Consider the following 12,727-nt stretch of genomic DNA (forward strand, 5'->3'; position numbering starts at 1 on the left):
GAGTCGTGGAAGGGAAGGAAAGTAGAATATCTGAATAAAACCCATGCACACACTCGGTTAACACTCAACCTCCACACAGATAGATTCAACAATCCAATGCAGTACTGCCACTTGCTAGCGACTTTCACAGCCCAAGCCTACAAACCCCCGGCATTACCACTCAGTCCCCGATCCAAATAGTAAGCAGGCTCCACGCCACTAGGTTTTTACTGAGAGATGATGAGGTTGGGGCACACTCAGCGTGAATTGTCAGCGGCAAGAGCCACGCATTGCTTCAGTGCTTGCGACAAATGAACCTCAAAACCGTGATGATCTCGTCAAGGCGCATCAACGATCACGCGAACTCCGGTCATCCTCGCAGCGGCGCCTATTGGCGAACCGTCGAACAAAGACGGTCACCGCGTCACGCGCTCTCAGATGCACTTCTGCGGCCGTCTGGAACGCTCTTCCTTCCGATATTCGGAAACCACTGGAGCTGTGCACTTTGATATCTAAATTGAAAACGAATTTCTTTGGAACTGTTTTTGCAATTAGTTTGTTGTCCTTCACCGGCACCTCCGATTAGCACAGTTGACTACGTACGGTGTGAAAGAAGTTCAAGACAATCTGGTGCGTGGCATCATAACGCAGGTGGTTGGGGTACTCACATGAGGGCCCGGTTGTCCGATGGGACCCTGTGGTCCAGGGGGCCCTGATGGACCCTGAAAAAACAAAAGCAAACAGCTTCAATCAGAGACCTTACAGATGTAGATGTGACACAAATCCATTGCGTTGAACGGGGACCCAGAGGTTATATATGGAGTGTTCTTGTCAATAACATCCGCTAATGCAACAGCATTTTTTCACATGTCTGTCTCTGCTGATGAGACCCAGAATGTCGAAACTGGTTCAGAGTTTGTTTGCTTAAATGAATGCTGCTGGATAATATTGGTCTGGAAAGCCAATATTACAATGGACTAAGAACAGAGTTTTGCTTAATTTTTTGAGTAAACATTGATATGTTTCTACACATGACTGCCATTAAATTATCAGAGTTTATTATCTTCACTTTGAAGGGTAGACATTCATAAGATGCACTTGCCGTTTATTAGAAAAGTTTAGAGTCTAACACAACGCGTAATGTAAAACAGCATGTGGACAGACTGGCAGTGACCACTTCACTCTACATTAATGCAATTACGCATTCAGCAGCATAGCCATCATATGTCAAGACGGGAAAATCAATTGCTTACATGTTCTCCCTTGTCACCTTTGCTGCCCTTCTGACCAGGCAGGCCACCTTCACCCTTTGGAGAGATAAAAACGATTTAAAAATTAATAGCGTTATTCACCCATTGCATCTCTGTGGATAACAAAACAGAATGAACAAAAACACCGCTTCATATTTTCACAAAATACGCACCGAATGAAAACACCTTATCGGCACCTTGGTGAGATGCACTTGTAATGTTTGGGCCGGGTAAGGTCCATATAACACACCAGTGACTATGAGTGTTTAACAGTGCAAGGGGGGAATGCGTGCCAGCTATGGAGGAGCTGTCGAGCAAACGCACTGCATGACTCAGAACGCTTGCGAACCTGTTTGAACTTATCTGTATATCTGGACACAGATTGTTAATTTTTAACTCTCCAATGAAGTAAAATTTACACGGGGCATAGATGTCGACCAGCAGAAATATATACGCGCCACGCGTGCACACAAACACTCGCACTATTAATATTTTATCTGACAAGTCTCATCCATCGAAGCCTTGACATGGCAGCAAAGACAAAGATTCCCCGCATAACCTTAGCAGACTGTTGGGGCAAGTGCCATTAGCGAGCGCCTATGAAAGTTGGAACAGCACGCATGGCAGTTGGTGGCCAGAGCCACGCCGGGCCGCCTTTGTCTCCCCAGTGGCGATGTTCACACATCGCACCAGGTACTCATTTGAGGCTGAATCAACCTCGGGGAAGGCCCAGGACCGGTTCAGATAATCGTCACTGGTGTTGGCCATGAGTGGGAATCCAACTCGGGTCGCCGGGTTTAATAGCGTAGCGCGCTAACCGCTACGGTACCCCCCTCCCCACCAGACATGTCCACAGTGGCGATTGGCGACACGTCGTAGCGCGATTCCAGAGAGTGACGTTTGTTCGCCAACGTCTCGGCCGTGATTGTCTCGAATGCTTCTGTTGTTGGACGATCACTCAAGCTTTGAGTAAAAAAAAACCCGAGCTACATAAACGATGTGTTGCCAACATTTCAACCACACCAGCTCAAACTGCTGTCTAATTATAACTCGTTAATAATGGATGGTAGCAGCACAAACGCCCTGTACATTATTTAACATCACGTGTTTGCCCTCCCAGTGGACTATTGGATTTCTGCTTCCATGAGGGCATCTAAATAATTGTGGGTATTTGGGACAAGTGCTGTTAGGTAGCACCTAATAAGGCCAGAACGGCACACAATTGGATGGTGAGGCCAGCATCACGTCCGGTCGCATTTGCCTTTACAGACTGCACTGGGTACTCATTTAAGGCTGAGCAAACCTAGAGGAGGCCCAGGAAAGGCTCAGAAAACACTCACCACAGATTTTTAACCATGTCTGGGAATCGAAGCCGCGTTGTCTGGTTCTTGGCACATTTTGTCAAAAGCAGGATATTTGATAACACAACAATGAACATTTGCTAGTGCACCAAGCTGCTGATGTAAGATGCATGGCCGTGGGTTTGGTGTCGAGAACATTTGAAATAAGCGAGTGGTGAAGTGTGATAATTGCACATTAATCTACAGCCCTTTTGCCAATCCACTGCTAAATGAGGGTACCCCAATGCCACATGAGCTGTATAGGAGTTATTTGACCATTCTTTACTACTTTGGTCAGTGCGTGTTCATGAAGGCATGGAGCATTGACACGGGAGCATAGAAGTACAGTACAGTAAATTCATTGTCGCTGTATTGCATTCAGCCCCGCAAGTGTCCTGCGACAACCTGTCTGGCCGTCACGATCACCCTTCAAATCACTACCCAGGCTTCAAAATACCCGCTTGGCTTCCAACACCTGTCGAGATTGGGAACATTCCGGGTGATTGAGGAGGGGTCATAGGGCGATCGCGCACACAACGCTGTCGGCTAAAAGCCGCGACGCAGCGACCCCGGGGTACCTTGTCACCATCCTCTCCGGGAGCACCTGGGGGCCCACCTGGCCCAGGTAATCCCACAGGCCCTTGGATGCCATCTCGGCCCGACGGACCCTGCACTCCTTTCTCACCCTAGGCGCACGACACACGACACACATACACGCACGACACGCACACACGCACGCGCGCGTGCACGCACGCACAGAAAAAAAAGCACGACTCAGCCAAGGCGTTGTGGGAAAATGAAGAAAGATGCAAATTCTCCAGACGGATGACCTTTGCGGCTTAATACACGGAGAAAATGTGTGACACATAACGGATGTGGGACTTGTGAAAACTGATAGCATCGTTGTGCCATTTAATACCGATGTTTCAAACTGTTCAGTAACGGTGCATCTTCTTCAGCGGCAATAATGAAAGTGCTACATTGCTGCATCCTGTTTTGGTAGAATAGAATTTTTAAAAAAACTGCATCTCCAACAGTGGTTTGGTAAATACGACATTTGGAAACTTAATTTTGTAAGTTCACAATCTTGAAGATGTTCCTTCTCCTGTGCTAATCCTTGGACGTCTAACAATATTGCACCTCTGCCACGTCTGAAACCGATTCCCACTCATTCAAATGGACTCGGGTGCTTCGGAAATTACCTCCTGTGTAAATTAATAATTATTTGATATTTTCACATCTGTTTAAACTTTATTCTCCATAATTGCTTTTTTTTATTGCTTATTATACACAATGTAATGACGTTCTGTCTGGGTTAATATTTACGCCCCTTGTATACTGCTGCTTTTGAACTTGTAATCACACACACATATATATATGTTGGGTTTGTCACCCAGGTTTCCCTTTAAAGAGGGATGTTTACTTCTGCGATGTTTTTTTTCGCGTTGTGCCACGCGACGTTTGAGTTCGTCTGATTTGTTACACGGACGATCCCGTTCATTGCAAGGGAACCAGTTGAGAGTCCTTTAGGATTCTTTGCACAACTAACAAACGAGGTATTCAACGGTCATAAACGAAACACAAACGTATGAATTTAAAAAAATGTGCAAATAAAGCATGACAGCAAGAGGCGCCAGAAACAGCTGAGTATGGGTGCAAATAAGCACTACATTTTGGTCTAACAGTGACGTATAGACACCCGAATCGAAACTCAATCTGAAAAAAAAAATCTCAACCTATTTTTAAATAAATATTTCTGATTGATTGAAAACTGTGACTATATTACATTTCCTTTTCAGGATAACTTGCAAAATTAATCTCTTTTTACCCAGCCTGGTGGCTCAGCGATTGAGCAAAGGGTTCGCAATCGGAAGGTCCGCGAGTTAAAATCCTCATTGGGGTGGGTTGACTCAACCCATCATTCCTGCGGGGCCACTAAAGTGAGTACCACCTATGCGACGACGTCAACAGTTGTTGCCGTTTTAATCGCCTCGCCCCCACTGCAGGAACGAAGAATTTCCACCACTGTCTCAAGGCTTGTGAACGGACGATGAGCACCGCCAGCCACATCGACGGGCACGTACGTGAGCGGGTGAACACGAGGGTACTTACAGGGGCACCCTTCTCGCCAGCTGCACCAGGGGGCCCCTGTGGGCCCGGTCTTCCAGGCAATCCGACAGGACCGGCCGTCCCCTGGATTCCTCTCTCGCCTGGCGAACCCTGCGCGAAAATGAGCACGAACAGCGGCCGGTTCATTCGCGGACTCGCAATCGCTCCGGCGCACATGAAAGACACGTTGGCGAAATTGCATTTGGAGAGGTGTGATCGGTGAGTCATTACTCACCGCTGGGCCAGGGACACCAGCGGGCCCTTCGTTGCCTTTCAAGCCGGCTGCTCCCTTTTGAAAGAACAAACACACAACAGCGCAAGCATTCACGGGATGCACCGGCATCATCAATGAGCTTATACAATGGGCATTGCTAATTATAGCGACAATGTCCTGTACATCGTAAAATTATCTTTTTGTATTTATGTGAATTACCTATAATAATGATGTTCCTTATTCAATAAATTAGCTTACTGACATTATTATTCATAATTACTAATCATAATAATTACTGATATGGACTATGTAGTAAACCACTGGAGTCTGCGCTACTTAAATGGAGGTGGAATAGCAAGACCACACGAACTTGCTCCTGAAGTCCTCTCGTGGCTGACAGTCCTCGACATTGGCATTTAAGCTCATGAACCACGTTGCCATCACACGCAAGAACAGAACCACAACGATGCGAACAATAACGGCCTTCATTTACCCAGCCAAGCGTTTCGCCAAGTCCCTTCCTCAGGAGGGTCCTGCATTGGGGATGTTTGGCGAATTCCATCGGAGAGTGTTTGGATTCGTGTGGGAGAAGAGCAGGGTACGATTGGGGTAACAATTAAAAGCTCTGGACAGATGGAGTAATGAATCCAATGCGTGCACTGCCATCTCCTGGTAACCTCGCAGCCCAAGTCTACAATACCTGCTACTCCCCCAGGTAATCTCTCAATCAGGTACGAACAAGGTTCACCTCTGTTTAACTTCGAAGGTCTGGGCCCATTCACGGTGACTCGCTGTATACTATTCATTGGTGGATGTGTAATGACGGCTTCTGTGGCCACTAGTCCACTCACATTGTAGGTTGACTCGACCGTCATTACAGATAGATGTTGATGACGATAATGCTTCTGTTGACAACGACGACGAGGACGATGATAATAATGATGTAGCTTAAGATGAATATTTTTGATAATAATGCATCTGATGATGATGATGATTGTTGATGATGTGGATTATGGCCATGATGCTGGCGACAATGACGATGGTGATTTTAAAAGTGAGAACATGGACGGTGATTAGAATACAATTCGGTTGAGAGAATCCTTTGAAATTAAAGTGCATTCAGTGGGCTTACGGCTGGTCCTGGCATGCCTCTCTCTCCGGGGAATCCACGCAGACCAGGAGGCCCATCTTTGCCCGCCGAGCCTGCAGGCCCAGGGTCTCCCTAAGGTTCCACAAACAGACAGCACGACTTGACGTGAATGGCATTTGAACGCGAGTTTTTTTTCTTTTCTTCACTGCAGCTCAGTGTAAGCTGGGCTTAATTTGTCACTGAATATTTGTTCCGCGTCGACTGGTCGACTGAAGCAGGTGGCGCCGGGACCAGTAGCCGTAGCCCGGAGCGAGAAGTATACTGGATCTGGTGTGCTGGGCACAAATATATATATATTATATTTTACCAGGTAAGGTTCACTGAAGCCACCTGCCCACGAATAATTATCTCAACGAAGCGGCTTATCATTACGTGGAAATGTATAGCAGTCAAACACTCCAAACGAATGTTGATTCTAAACGTGGACGTAGAAACCAGAGGAACCCTAGAAAAATCCACGCGACCACTGGGAGAACATGCAAACTCCAAATATACAAGTATTATGGTCGGGATAGAACTCACGACCTCTTGCATACCAGGCGAGGGAGATAACATCTCGCCACCGTGACACCCACCCGGCCAGACCCAGCTGAAATTCAGCCTTGATTGCACCCACATTTTGTATGATGAATTCGTCACAGTCACTGGGTGTTCAGTAAAAAAAAAGATAAAAAATATTGTATTCAAAGCAAAATTATAATAAATATATTATTTTATTAAGCAACTTTCTACGAGGACCTCAAAGCAACCACCAAAAATGTATTCTTACAAGTTGAGTAAATTACTGTTTTCCAATATGGATTCGGTTATTTCTCTAACAGCTGCCACTGGTGGCGATGTCATGGTGATTCATGTGCTGTGTTTACGTTAGCATCCTGATTAGAACGATCTCTGATGGATGGAATCCGTCATGTGTAGCTCATTTCAAATTAAAAGTTATTCACTGCATCGTACGTCAATTTATTGCAAAAAACTAAAAAGGGCGTATTCATTTCCCTTGTGCTTACATGTCGAATGCTAATTTTTGGAGGACCGTAAACAAATTTTGCCATCCCATCAAGATTCACAAGTACTTGTATTGGAATAAACATCACTCACTGAAATAAAGAAATTAATTGGAAACCCGGTAATTGAGAGAACTTTCATATTGCCCCTAACTACCATATGTATATAATATATAATGAACAGCCCTTCATGAATCCACTGCTGGATGAAGGCCTCCCCAACCCATGTCGATCATAAGAGTTGTACCAACATACTTCACCAAGTAGGCAAGTGTGGTTTGGTAACGGTGGGAAGGTTGGGAGGGGGGGGCGGTGATGTTAGCCATGGCCAGGAATCAATCAGAATCATAATCTTCATTAATGTTGGAGGAATCTGATGAGCTATGAAGCTCTTTTTCACAGATTTACAGCAGGACATGAGTTAGCCATTGTGCCAGCACTACCCCCCTCCACAACCTAATATGTGTAACATAACAACAAAAATTGTTAAAATGTTCAACAAAACTTTGCTCCAATTATTGCATCCGTATCAAGTGGCACGCGGCCAACATTTCCATCGCAAACATCCGCATTGGGCATGGATTCACTACACGGTTGTTATTTTTTATTTATTTATATTTCAAGTATTAATTTTAAAACGTCCAGATGCATCGCGTGCACAAGTTAAGCCAGGAACGAGGGAATTGCTTCTTCGACACGAATGGCCGTGTCATCGGCAGGTTCCTTGAAATTTGCCTTCGTTGTTGCTGTTGCCACCAATAGAAATGGCTCTTCGCTCCGCACAACAGCGAACGCAAGGCGGCGATGCGCGCGAGGCAGCGCAGTGGCGCGACTTCACGTCAAACAGAGGCCTCGCGAAATGCAGCGGCAAGTGGCGATCAAACAAATCAAACCCCGTCGCTTGTCGCGAAAATACGCACGCGAGGTTACGCGGACACCCAGGGCACTCTCTGAAAACAAATCCCCCTTAAGTCTTTCACCCCACAACTTGGTGGGCATTGTGTGAAGCTCTGAAAATTAAACATGAATGGGTGGATAATAGAAACCTAATAGTTTAGTGCAGATCCCTTGAAAGCCGACACACTTGCGGCTAAACCTCGTGATGGAGAATTATGGAATTAACTGAAAGAATCCCAGGGATTTATTGTTTGTTACACACATGCTCTGCTTTAATTACATCGCATTGCTGCTATTGTGCTGGTGGTAATTTGGGTACAGCTGGTGATACTGTGGGTACGGCTGAAGTTATTTTGCGCAAACTGGACTGCTGTTAACGACGTGCGGAAGGGTCCGCACCCATAACCAAATCGTTCTTGATATCGCGCAACCTAATTCCCTGCAACTGCTTTGTTCTACATCTGAGCGAGCAGTTGATCGACAGGGACATGAAACAGCGCGTCATTTCGGATCAGGATCGTGGGAAACGATCGTAGTTCGCAAATGTGTCACGTGATTAAATACCTTGACTCCATTGTGAGCAACAACCGGTTGCTACAACTGCTTAAAAGCGGTTGCAGGGTCGTCCACATGCAACAAAACAGAGTCGGCCGCACGCAACCAAGTTACGCAACTCATCGCTCAGGTGTGGACCCAGCTTAAAAGACGAGGTGGCTTTGTGCCTGACGAGAAAGAGAGGGCCTTACCTTTGCTCCCTCTTTGCCGGCTGACCCAGGCAAGCCCTGTTCACCGGGTGGTCCTGGAGAGCCTGGGTGCCCTCGCTCCCCCACGGGACCTGTCTCGCCCGTGGGGCCCTGTGGAAAAGAGAGAGAGAGAGGGGGGTGGGGGTAAAAAAACATTCACAAACATATTGAATGCATTCTAGATTTGAAGCTTTCGTGACTGCAATGATTCATATTCTTAGGTTTTTTCGGTAAAGTCACGTAGGAAAACAAAATTAAAATTAATTAAAGTTCCACCTGAAGACGGAAGCTTGTGTTGCCTCCGAAACGTCGTGATTTTTATTTTATTTTTATTTTACTTTTATTAATGTTAACTTTTTACCTACGTGACTTTACCGACAAAACCTAAGAACATATTGAATGCACGTCCTATTCACTTTGTCGTACACGGGATGGCTGCTGTCAGGATTAAAAAAACCGCGACGCTCAAGAGTAAAAATGAGGGTTGGGTTTTTTTCAGACCGTCGAGTGAGGAGGTCACCAGGCCCAGTGCCACTGATGCCACCGTTGCTTCTGCCCTGCCGCTAGGGCCCATAGTTGCTGCGTGGTTGGCACCTAAACTTCCACAGTTGGCTCTCGATTCATGCCACCATCTGCCATGAGGGCTTCCCCATGGCTGTCAACTAGGGTGGGTACCGCTCCAATCCCCATCTCGGTAACCTCCACCCTTCTGCCCCACACACGTCTCCCACCCAACACTGATTACGCCTACAATATATTGTAATGTATGTTGAACTTCTTTCGCACTGTACACAGCCAACCGTGCTAAATCGGAGGTGCGGGGGAAGGACAACGAACTAAAGACAAATAGCAGTTCTGACATGTAAATAGGCCAAAATAAACAAAGGCGCAATAATACAGATCCTACTCATAGCCTCCAGGCGTTGTTGGGGCAAGTGCGTTTAGACAGCGCCTGTGAAGGGCAGGATGGCACACAAGTGGGTGGGGGTGGCCAGCATCACACCAGGCTGCTCTTTAACTTCCCAGTGCTGGTATGTTCACACTTTGCCGGGTGCTCATTTAAGGCTGCGTTGCCTTAGGGGAGGTCCTGGACAGTTTGAGGAATATTCCACTGATATTGTCAATGAGAATCGAACCCGGGGGTCTTGGGCTCGTGGCGCAGTCTGTTATCCACATCCAATTGCAAGTAAATCATTTGTCGACTTGCAAAGTTGCAAACTTTAGTTTAAAAAAAACAACACTCATTCTTCATTGGGTAAAAATTCTCAGTTGACTCCTTTGACCTGTGCCCTTCAAGTCACGCGTTGGCAGAAGCAGCTTCTCACAAGCAGAGCAGATGCTGTGGGAGCTCACGGCTGCTTGGGAACAGCCACGGAGGAGGCACAGGCCACGACACGCACACACACACACGAACACACGCAAAACACATGCACGCACACATGCACGCACACATGTGCACGGACAAAGACAAAGAGCTCCCATTTGCTCATACACGCTGTTGGGGCAAGTGTCGTTAGCTCCCTTAGTTTCGGAGGGAGGGGGGGACAACCTTTGTCTCCCCAAAGCCGAGTCCTCATTCAGGATGAGCGCGCTACAGTAAACACAGTCGTACAAAGACAAAGTCCCACATATAGCGTTTCACAGTGTTGGGACAAGTGCTGTTAGCGTGCTGCTATGAAGGCCAACAATGCACACGACCCCGCCTTTGTCTTCCCAGTGGCGATGTTTACACATCGCACCAGGTACTCGTGTGACGCCGAGTCGACCGAGGGGAGGATCAGGACCGGTTCAGATAATCGTCACTGGGGTTGGACGTGAGTGGGAATCGAACCTGGGTTGCCGGATTCAGAGTGCAGCGCGCTAAAGGCTGCACTACCGCTCCCCGTATTCACGCAGGCACGCATAGACACACACGGGGATGTGTTCCCGATTTTTAGATTAATCAGAAACAACGCAAGATTGTGTCGAGGAACTAAATTTGGAACATCCGAAAAAGAAAATAAACGTGTTTTGGATTTTAATTTGAAAATGTGAAATTGTATAAAGTGATTTCACTTCCATGATGTCATTTCATTGCTTTCCCATGATAAGAACCATCCATCATCTGATGTAATTTTCACAATAATCTTGCTGATATAGAAAAAAATTCAATATTTGCAATCATAAAAACGATTCATATTCGTGCGTAAACGAAACGAAAGCTGTTCATATTTAAAGCATCAAAATCCTCCAAAAAACACCAAAAACGTAAAAAATAAGGGCCAAACCAAAAAAAATCCGACATCTGAAAGCGAAATAGGAAACTCATCACGGGCGCTCGCTTGCTCGCATGCAACAAACAAAAAAACACAGCGGCAGGATTTTTGGAGACTGCTTGGACCGGATTAGAGGCTGCGCATCAGGACACAAGCTGTCGTGTGCCGGCTGCAGGAACAGCAGCAGCAGCAGCAGCGGCGAGCGGTGTTGTCGTTGCCACGGCAGCGAGTGATCGAGCGAGCGAGTGAGCGAGTGTCGTGCTGCAAAGCCAACCTGAGGTCCCACAACGCCGGCTGGTCCGGGAGGGCCGGTCTTCCCTTGAAAGCCCTGCAAAGGGAAGCGCAATGGGGGTTAGTAAACGACAACAAGCGGTGGTGCACGCGCGCGTGCGACGAGATCTCACCAACGCCAGCCTCGTTATGGTCACCGTTTTGTTTTGGAACGCCGCGAAGCGATCGTGACACAACAAGGTGCGTGTCACGTGGTCAACGCCGCGGTGGACGTGAGCAACTCCGTTTTTTTAATTGTCCGATTTACCTGCAATGTGGACACGATGGTGTGTCGTTTCCAAATATGCCGATTACGAACGTAGATTATTCCCAGTTAACATCGTTGGACACGCTACGCCAAAGTGAAACATAGCTGCTGGGTTTTCTTTTTTTATTTTCAGAATAGGCCGCAACGCGTCTCTGGCACACGAATGAATAATTGTTGCGCCTTGACTTCCGTGACGCTGCAATTTGCATGTACGCTGATGCACATGCAAATTAAGCGTAGGTACAATTTACACCGCTGTCTGCTGGCAAGGTGGGGCATGTGAGATAATAATCCGACAATAAACATTCGAAGCGGCTTACTACTCAATTGGGCATGGGTCAGCACTTATCTCACATTCAAAGCCCTGAGCTATTGGTGGAAATTCCCTATTCCCCTGGCGGGAGGGTAGGGGTACGCGTTTAACATAGAACAACCTCTATTGACTTCCCCTATAAAGTGGTACTCGATTCATAAAAAAATAAATTGGGGTCAGGCCACGTAATAATCTGGCCGGATTTGTGTCATAAGACACAGCCAAACAAACGGTACTCATTTTTGTTTTATCGACCCTAGAGGGACAAAGTCCTGAGTCGACTCCTGACGGGGGTTTGAACTCGAGCCTGAGCACTCAACCAAATATACCACGTGATGTGTCGTGTGACAATAGTTTATTTTTTTATTTTTCATGCTTTTATTGGGGTACACGCACAAGTCCGGTACAACGCGCCGGGGGTTATTCATGTGACATTTCTATTTCATTAGGTTTCCTTTCAACCGTGTGGGTCGGCGAAACTGCCAGGGTTTCTGAAAATGTCGATGTAAAATAGCGAAGTTCAGCTGTGGAATACGTGGAGCAACCGCAACAGAAGGAAACCAAAGCCATACACGACGCAACCTTAAACACAAGGCCCACTGGCCTGTGCCCTCTTAGCACTGACATAGATAAGCCCACTTCCATTAAAAAAAATACGGCTGGGCCAATTGTTTAAGTATATACAGAATATATATCATGTTTTAAACCCCACGCATTCATATTCTGGGTGGGTAGGAGGTAAAATCCCCACGTTGATATTTGGCTTCGAACCCCAACAAATACCATGCGCACTGTGAGGTGTGATATTAGTATCTGGAGGAAAATCCCCCGCACGCAAGTTCATAATCTGAAGCTGGGGTTGGAAGCGTAGAAAGGTGTTGAATGTGCAAGGTGCAGCATTAGGGTGAGAACCGAGCGAGCTGACACCAGGATTA

At 46.7% G+C, this 12,727-nt stretch overlaps 1 protein-coding gene across 1 annotated transcript in view; it reads right to left on the reverse strand.

The window, feature by feature from the left end:
- LOC144724284 (collagen alpha-1(XI) chain-like) overlaps positions 1-12,727 on the reverse strand; it is a 165,860-nt gene that overhangs the window by 47,049 nt on the left and 106,084 nt on the right. The window contains exons 37-44 of the mRNA XM_078603271.1: positions 11,216-11,269; positions 8,690-8,797; positions 6,025-6,114; positions 4,914-4,967; positions 4,682-4,789; positions 3,148-3,255; positions 1,233-1,286; positions 648-701 (exon numbers count right to left, since the gene is read on the reverse strand). Of these exons, the coding sequence (XP_078459397.1) occupies positions 648-701; positions 1,233-1,286; positions 3,148-3,255; positions 4,682-4,789; positions 4,914-4,967; positions 6,025-6,114; positions 8,690-8,797; positions 11,216-11,269 (630 nt within the window). The remainder of the gene's footprint in view (positions 1-647; positions 702-1,232; positions 1,287-3,147; positions 3,256-4,681; positions 4,790-4,913; positions 4,968-6,024; positions 6,115-8,689; positions 8,798-11,215; positions 11,270-12,727) is intronic.

Source organism: Lampetra planeri, chromosome 20 (genome assembly GCF_965212315.1).
Source record: "Lampetra planeri chromosome 20, kcLamPlan1.2.h2, whole genome shotgun sequence".
NCBI lineage: Eukaryota > Metazoa > Chordata > Hyperoartia > Petromyzontiformes > Petromyzontidae > Lampetra > Lampetra planeri.